Source organism: Lagenorhynchus albirostris, chromosome 7 (assembly GCF_949774975.1).
Source record: "Lagenorhynchus albirostris chromosome 7, mLagAlb1.1, whole genome shotgun sequence".
Lineage (NCBI taxonomy): Eukaryota > Metazoa > Chordata > Mammalia > Artiodactyla > Delphinidae > Lagenorhynchus > Lagenorhynchus albirostris.
Window position 1 is genome coordinate 100,514,817 of NC_083101.1, and position 8,781 is coordinate 100,523,597.

An 8,781-nucleotide genomic window follows, 5' to 3' on the forward strand; every position below is an offset into this window, starting at 1 on the left:
GGGACACATCGGCTTCGGGGCTTCTTAAAGTATCAGGTGAGGACTCAGTCACACCTGCCTTGGGAATCAGCTTCTCCTGCTCTTCAACTGTGCTGTCCTCACTTCCTCTTGGGTGTGTTTCCTGAGCTCACCTCAACAAACCTTCTGTGTGCAACTCTCCCTCACAGGGCACCCAAGCTAAGTGACTTTCTCTTCACAGCCACTGGTCCCTCAGAGGTCAGCTTTAAGACACAGGGTGTTAACATCACCCCGGGAAAACAACTTGCTTTGTAGTTAGAAGGAAAACTTTTATCAGGTGCCCATCTTTGACATTTATTTCCCCTTCTGGCAGCTATGGCCTTCCTAAGGAGGCCTGGGGGGGACCAGTAAGACCTCCAGTGACAAAGCTGCGGTGACTCTAGAAATTTGCACCTGAAGTAACCTGAGAGACAGATTGAAAAGGAATTCTGAATCCCACAGACTCACTAAGGCGAGATGCTGGAAGAAGACAGGTATGAGATTAGCAGAGACATTCAAGGAAAGTTGGAAAAGTGACAAGGAAGAGGAGGCAGGGGGCTTTCTTTAGAGATGGGAGATTTTTGTTCAATTTCCTGGATTAATTTTAATGGTTAAAGAAAATAATCCACATCTGTTAATTTACTGCAAAAGCTTTTGTAATTTGAGAGCCTTCCAAGGGAGGGGAGGATGACTGTAGATTTATGCAAAGAGTTAAATCTCGTGATGTGAACATGAAACAAGAGGCCCCACCTGTGTGTACAATGTACTTAAAGGATTAGAGCAAACTTTGAAAATTATGATATGTTTTACCTACAGTAAGCACCTTACCCTTTAAGCTTCTATTTCCTGGAAGGAGGTGGGAGGAAAGAAAACCATCAATTCTCTCAGGTAATCAGGTGCATGAGACACTCTGCTTGTGGGATTGAATGAAGGTTTAAGTGCAGGTGGATGAAGGATGTGTTCTTGATATATTTTATTTTAAACCTATTTTCAATGCTTGCAATTCCAATTCCAAGGTGTTGCTTGCCAGAGGTCCATGTGCCCTGAATGAAGGTGACATTTTCAGGGAGATGCAGGAGCCAGGGAAGCAGTCGTCGTGTGAGGGGCTACTGGGTGCAGGAAGGGGAATTTTAAAAGAAGTGTTGCTGTGGTCCCCATGTTCCCTTCAGGGTCTTCAAGAAATTTAAGTAAATACCTGACATTCTCTAAACCAAAGGTATCCCTGGGCTAAAGCAGGTGATTATTAAAATGACACAAACATTTCTTTCCACTCCATGTGATTAACCAGTAACGGAGCCCAGAGCATTTATAAAAGAATGACCAGGGCTTCCCTGGTGGCACAGTGGTTGGGAGTCCGCCTGCCGATGCAGGGAACATGGGTCCATGCCCCGGTCCGGGAAGAACCCACATGCCGCGGAGCGGCTGGGCCCGTGAGCCATGGCCGCTGAGCCTACGCGTCCGGAGCCTGTGCTCCGCAACGGGAGAGACCACAACAGTGAGAGGCCCGCGTACTGCAAAAAAAAAGAATGACCATCCTCTGCTATCCACTAAGCTACTGCTTTTGATTATTCAGTCTCCATAGCTTAGTCCGGCAGGCGAAGAGTGGGAGAACAGGGTAATCAGAAACACAGAAACTCAATAGCATTCAGTCTGTAGGAAGCAGAAAATCACACACAGATATGTCTAAAAATGACACAGTACTTTATTTGAAAAATACTCAGGTGTTGCAAAAAATACATAGAAATATAAAGTTTGGTCGGTGTACTTTACTAAACTTCAACTCACAGGCTTGTGTGTTACAGATTGGAGCAGAGTTTGTTATGCACGTGGAGAACCCAAACCGATTTATTAAACAGGATAGAAACAGGTTGTCTGGGTGAAGTGGTCTGGCGGGGTGGGGTACCCTCCAGTTTACCTATCAGATACGGATATACTAGCTCTTCAAAGGTTGTTCTACCAGTTTGGATATGGGTGAGTGACTAGTTCCAATGGGGGAAAAGCAAGATGGATTCACCAAACCAAAGAATTCTAAACAAAGACTTATTTTTTTCTTTCTGCAACACAATATACATCACAGTAAAATGTTTAATACTTGCAGGTTTGGGGGTTGAAAGAATTCAACGCAGAGGGAGGGAGAGGAAGGGTACTGACCAGAGAGCGAGCACTGAACGTTTATCTTAAAAGACGTGTGAGAGGCAGAAAAGCAATTTAGGCTGCACTGCCTTCCGTGCTCCCCTTTCTGTGTGGGCAACACGTGGCATCTGACAGTATTTCAATGTGGAGCTCAAACCATAGAAAATGGGATGAAACGAGCCAACTTTCTATCAACTTTGGCAGTTTTGCCACCAACAGTAAATTCGACCTTTTTAATAGGAGGAAATTGAAAGGTTTCTCATTGAACAGAATTAAGTAGTGGGATCAAGAGATTTCCAGGCCTCAGGGTACCTCATTAGCAACTGGCTTTTTTTCATTCCAATGTCTTCCCCTCTCCCAGGTCACCTGAGATTATAGGATAAAAACAGAAGGGTGGCCAAACTTCTCCTGTGCCCTCTTCTCATTCTCTCTGAAGTCACCGATGACTCATTGGCGGGGGGGGGGGGGACCCTTTTTTTTTTTTTTTTATAAGCACTAAACACAGCTCCTGAAGCATTTGGACAGTTTCATTGTTTGGTGATGGAAGCCGCAATAATGTGTTTTGAAAACTGTTTCTTTTTTCTTAGCTCCTTCCTGCAAAGTACCATCAGCCCGGTCAGCTTGCTTAGGGGGTGGGGCTTTCTAAGGTCCAGGCCCCTATTCTCCACGCTCCACCCCTGAGCCTTCAATGTCCACTAGACAGCTCTACGGGCGCCTGACCCTTCACTCTGCACTGTATTCATCCTCGAGTGTGAAAGCTCCGTACCTCTTACCTCCTCTGCCTGCAGGGATCCCAAAGGGTTCTCAGACTTTGAGCTGTAACAACAGAGCCACCAGAAAGTCCTATAAAAGCAGCAGTGACCTTCTGGAGCTGTCAAGTCTCTAAATAGGATTTGGGATTTAATGCTGTATATTTTTAAAGGAAAGACATAAGAATTGCTAGTTTTTTAAAATAATGCATGTCTTTTAGCCAATTCAGAATCTGCTCACCCCCTACTTTTTTTAAACCCAGGAGAGATAAAACTTTGAGGGGGGGGGAAAAAAAGACCAGATCTCAGGCTAAATAAGGAAGGTGTATGTTAGGTGCAATCAGACTAAAAGAAGAACTTCAGTGGGTGACTTGTGGAAAGGGAACAAAAAATAAAAGAAAAGGGAAAGGAAGGAGCTTAAGGAATTATGTGATCTGTCATGGTGTAGTATGAATTACAGCCTGAAAACTCCAGGAGCCTTCTCATTCTGAATTCTCAGACCCAGAGCAAAAAGCTCAGAAGAGAATCTTTTACCTTTTGCTGATTTAAAAAAAAAAAAATGCAATGCCCCGCAGCAGCATTGCGGAGACTCCCCCTTAGACCACTGTCTTGGACACGCAGAGATTCTTCTGGCCTGGGCCCACCTCCTACAGGAGAGTTCTGTTTATACAGCTTGTCTTAAGACCACAGTGAGTGCTTCTTGTTCTGCTTGGGCCACCCTGTAAATACTTAAGTCGGCGTATTATTTAAAAAGGAATAATAAAAAGCTTCTATTTTCATCTCTTCCTACCCATCTCCGTATCCCGTGCCAACCTGCGCTGAGCACGACAGGCTTCTCTATGGGATTCTCCATTTCCCTCTCTCTTCCAGGGACAGAGAGAAACCTTGGTCATAGTCCAAGGTCAACGAGAGGCTTCTGACCTTCGGTTTAATTCAGTAGGTGACATCCTCTTATCAGCCGTCCTTCCCCGCCCCCCTCCCCCCTCGGGTGTGCTCTTTCAGAGTGGACGGTCGGTTACACAAGAGGGTGGAGTTGGAGGAAACAGAATCCTCGGAAGTGATGTGGACACCTCCTACAAAATCACCCAAAGTGCTAGAAACAGCACTTGGCTTTATCCCTCTCTACTTCAAGCAGGTCTCTAAAAAGCAAAAATGACCTACGTTCTGTGTTGGGGGAAGTATTTGGATACTAAGTCATTCCGTGTCCCAGATCTTTCGTTGGCCCACTAGTGAAGAATCTGGGATTTCCATGCAAACCTCGAACAGTTTTGGTCTCGTACCTCTTGCTGCTCCCTGACCCCGGGCCCTTTTGCCTTCCAGAGGGGCCACCTGGGGAAGGCGGTTCTTGATCCCTCGTGGTTGTCGGAGGCGTTACCAGAAAGCTGGGCTCCAGCCTGCCAAGCAGTAAAGGTAGGGGTAGTAAGGGTAGGCGTTATGCATGGAGATGAGGGAGCCCCGCGAGAAGCCCTCCTCTTTCAGAGCTGGCAAGGAAGGATGCTTCTCCAGGTCTCCCAGGTCTGAGGTGAGCTGCTTCCGCTTGGTCTTATAGCGTCTGTTCTGGAACCATATTTTCACTTGGGTCTCCGTGAGCTTGAGGTTCTTGGCCAGGTGAGCCCTTTCGGGAGCTGACAGATACTTCTGGTGACTGAACTTCCTCTCCAACTCAACGACCTGATTGTGCGAGAAGGCGACCCGGGAGCGCTTCTGTGGCTGCTTGGGGGCTGGGGGCAGGCTCGGTGAGGCGTCCCGAGTGTTTTCCCAGTCCAACAGATAAGTCTCAAAGTGCCTATCTGGAAATGAGAGGGGAGAAGCAGGGATGGGAAGGAAAACGTTACATGTTAGCACGGAAGAGTACAGAATTCAATCCACCCTTATCTCTTCTGGTGAGTGAACAAACAGCCCACTGTCGGTTTAGACACATTGCACTTTTTTCACAGGACTAAGGAACTCTCTGAGTGGGGAGTGAGTGCCTATGTAGATTACGTGTTAGTTTTCTACTAGTCATCAAGTCCCCAAAGTAGGAGCAGTTAGTGCTAGAACTTCCTGCCGTATCATCCAGTAGAATGAAATAGGGATTCTGCATATGTCTTGAGGGGAAGCGGGAGCAGGGAGGCAGGAAAAACTCTGAGAAATAAGATACCCGGTAAAGCGGGCCCCAAAGGCACCCGATGTTAACATCCGGGTGGCAAGAGAGGGCTTGTGTGATAGAAAAGTTCATTCTCTGGCTTTAATCCCCCCTTTTTTTTTCTCAACCAGCCGTTAGGATGCCTCATAAGAAGGGTGTGTATTGTATGGTGACGGCTGGTACCTAGACTTATCGTGGTGATCACTTTGTAGTGTGTACACATATCAAATTATTGTGTTGTACACCTGAAACTAATATAATCTTATGTATCAATTCTACCTCAGTTTAAAAAAAAAAACTGATGGGAAAGAAAGTAAGTCTACTCTAAGCGTTCCGACGTTATAACTCCTGAAGACCAGAGGGGCTCCTAGACTTACTGTTTATTGCCCGTGGGACTGGGAAGCGAAGGGCATCTTTGTTGGTCAAACCCTGATTTATTAATATTAATACGCTATTATCAATAACTCGTTATATGTTAATTATCGTAATTGCCCAGAAGTAATATGGGGCTGGCGCCGATCAAGGGTCGCACTGTGGCTGGGAGCGATGTTGGGGTTTCCTTCTGGGACACTGGACCACGGTGGGCGCTTCGTGCGCGCTCGCCTTTTGACCCCGGGGCGTGGAGAACCCGCTGCGCAGAGCACCTTGCCGGGCGAGTCAAGCCCAGTCTAAATCCTGCGCCGCCCTGACGCTGGGGTCACGGTTAATCTCCGAGGCGCGCCCGTGGCGGAGGCCGTGAGGTCCCTTCGCCCGTCGCCGCGGGGCCCCGCATCCCTGCAGCCGGAGCTCCGGAGGTCCACCCAGCACCCGCCCTCACGCCCGTTCGGCCAGCGGACCGGCCCTCCCTTCCGAGAGGACCCACCCCGGCCCAGCCCGGCCTCCCCAACCTCGCCGGCATACCTGGCTCGGTCTCCGCCGGCTGCTCTGCCTCCCCGCGCGCAGCGCGGGGCCGGGCTCTCGGCTGGTCCTCCGGAGCCCCGGCGCCTCCTCTTCCTCCCTCGGGCTCCGGCTCAGGGTCTCGCCTCCGGTCAGGCTGGCGCGGGGGCTGCGGGCTGCCCGCGTGACCTGCGCGCCGATCAGCGCCTTCCCGCAGGATGTCCTGGATGAGGAAGGAGGTGAGCGGCTTGGACTGGGTGGGCGGCACGGCCCGGGGGCTGCAGCTAGCTGCCCCCGCCTCCCCGGGCCGCGGCTCGGGAGTCCGAAGCATCCCCGAGGTTCAGCTCCGGCGCCCAGGCTCAGGGCCCTGCGGATGCCACCCGGCTGAGCTCGCCGCTCCGGCACCACTTTCACTTTCCGCGGCCCCGGGAACTTATAGCCTTAGGGGCGCGCCGCGCCGCCTTCCCATTGGCCGCCCGCCCGAACCGCGCGGCTGATTGGCCGCCCGCCGCTCCAGGTGAGGGTAAAGGGGAGTCCCTCGCACAGTCTGGGTCGTGTCTTTCATAGAGGATTTCTTCCGAAGTTCCTTCTTCTCCAGGATCCTGGCTCGCCTCCCTCCTCCCTACGTCGTTTTCCCTGGCTGGTAGAGAAAACCAAAGCGGGTCTCTTCTGCCCCAACTCACAATATGTTTAGCTGCTTCTGGGAAATCATGATGCAGAAGAGAAATACTCCATTTAGCTCTTAGAGATCGTTAAAGTGCCTTTACTCACAAAGAAATAGGTGGGGCAATTACCAGCATCCCACCTTACAGATGAGAATTCTGGGTGCCCGTTGACAAGGAGACAATGGTAGCAAAGCTGGATCTACTAAACCTAAGTCTGTCAAAGAGACATGACAGGTAAGTGCAGTACCTGACCCCAGGCTGGATTCTGTACTTGGGGCAATTGATGAAAATGGAATAGGACCAATGGCTAAAAGTATTGAATCAGTGTTACACTTACTGAAATTGGTAACAGTATTGTGATTGTATAAAAGAATATTCTTCGGAAATAAACACTAAAGTATGTAGGGGCAAAGGCCAATGATGTATGTAACTTACCCTCAATTGGTTCAGAAACGATGACATAGATGGATAGATAGATTCCATATGATAAAGTTGAATGGGTTAAAATATTAATTGGTGAATCTAGAAAAAGGGTATACCAGTGTTCTTTTGAACTATCTTTATTTAAGCAACTTTCCTGTTCGTCCTACTCTAAGACACCTTTCATTCGACTGGAAACTTTTCAAAAAGACGGTATGTTGTATGTCTGGGGAGAAGGGAGAGGGAGTAGGTTATTGCGGATAAAGAAACCGCTAAAGAGAACCACCTTGTGTAATATGAATGAAGGTCTTTGGCAAGGATGGTTTTCTTCTCTCATTTTTTTCATTAAAAATTTTTGTACCATTTTCTTTTGAAATAGTTATAAATTCCCAGGAATTTGCAAAATCTGTACCCCTAACTTCCCCCAATGGTGACATATTATGTAACTGCAGTAAAATATAAAAACCAGGAAATTGACATTGATACACACCATGAATTAGACTACAGACCTTCTTTTATTGTCACCATGTAAAAGCCTGCGTTCTTGTGTGTGTGCGAGCGTGTGTGTAGCTCAATGCAATTTTATCATGAGAGTAGATTCTTGTAAAGCCACAATCAAGATACAGAATTGCTGCATCACTGCAAAAGAACTCCTTGTGCTATCTCTTTGTATTTGTGTACCCAAACCCCTTCCCTCCATCACAGACCCCTGGTAACCAGTAATTTGTTCTCTGTCTCTATAATTTTACTATCTGGAGAATGTTCTATAAATGGAATCAAACGTGGTACAGTATGCAGCCTTGTGGAATTGGGTTTTTTTTTGCTGAGTATAGTGCTTCTGAGGCTACTCAGACTGTTGCGTATATTAATAGTGAATACTTTTTAAAATTGCTGAGTAGTATTCTACTGTACAGATCTGCCAGAGTTTGTTAACCGTCCACCCACTGACGGACAATTGATCTGTTTCCAGGGTTTTGTTTGTTTGCTTGTTTTGTTTTACTATTTTGAATGAAAGTGCTGTAGACATTCATGTACAGGTTTTTGTGTGAACACGAGTTTTCATTTCTCTGGGATAAATGTCCAGGAATGCAATCTCTGGGCTGTATGGTAATTGCATGTTTGGTTTTGTAAAAAACTGCCAAACTATCGTGGTTGTAGCATTTTTAGATTTCCACCAGCAATGTATGAGAGTTCCAGTTTCTCCACATCCTCATCAGCATTTGGTGTTATCGTTATTTTTTATTTTAAGCATTCTAATAGGTGTGTAGTGATAGCTCATTGTGGTTTTAATTTTAATTTGCATTTCCCAAATGGCTAGTGATATTGAACATCTTTTCAGGTACTTCTTTACCATCCATGTCTCCTCTTTGGTGAAATATCTGTTCAACTCTTTTTGCTCATGTTATAATTGGATTTGGGGGGAGTTGCTGTTGAGTTTTGATAGTTTTTTTTAATATATATATTCTATATATGTCTTTGTTGAATATATGGTTTGCAAATATTTTCTCCTAGTCCATAGCTTGTCTTTCCATCTTTTTTTTTTTTTTTCCTGTACACGGGCCTCTCACTGCTGTGGCCTCTCCCGCTGCGGAGCACAGGCTCTGGACGCGCAGGCTCAGCGGCCACGGCTCACAGGCCCAGCTGCCCCGTGGCATGTGGGATCCTCCCGGACCAGGGCACGAACCCGCGTCCCCTGCATCGGCAGGCGGACGCCCAACCACTGCGCCACCAGGAAAGCCCTCCATCTTTTTAACAGGATATTTCACAGCAGAAAAGTTTTTGATGTTGGTGAATTTTTATTTCACAGATTTTGTTC

At 47.3% G+C, this 8,781-nt stretch overlaps 1 protein-coding gene across 2 annotated transcripts; it reads right to left on the minus strand.

Moving 5' to 3' along the window:
* Positions 1–4,250: 4,250 nt before the first annotated feature.
* NKX3-1 (NK3 homeobox 1) lies at positions 4,251–6,230 on the minus strand. Of its 2 annotated transcripts, XM_060153586.1 has the most exons (3): positions 6,179–6,211; positions 5,905–5,932; positions 4,251–4,669 (listed from the first exon to the last, which is right to left on the minus strand). In XM_060153586.1, the coding sequence occupies exons 1-3, from the start codon at positions 6,209–6,211 to the stop codon at positions 4,251–4,253; spliced, it is 480 nt and encodes a 159-aa protein (XP_060009569.1). The 2 variants fall into 2 exon arrangements, with proteins under 2 accessions (XP_060009569.1, XP_060009568.1); XM_060153585.1 differs by having other exon boundaries at positions 5,905–6,230.
* Between the last annotated feature and the right edge of the window lie 2,551 nt (positions 6,231–8,781).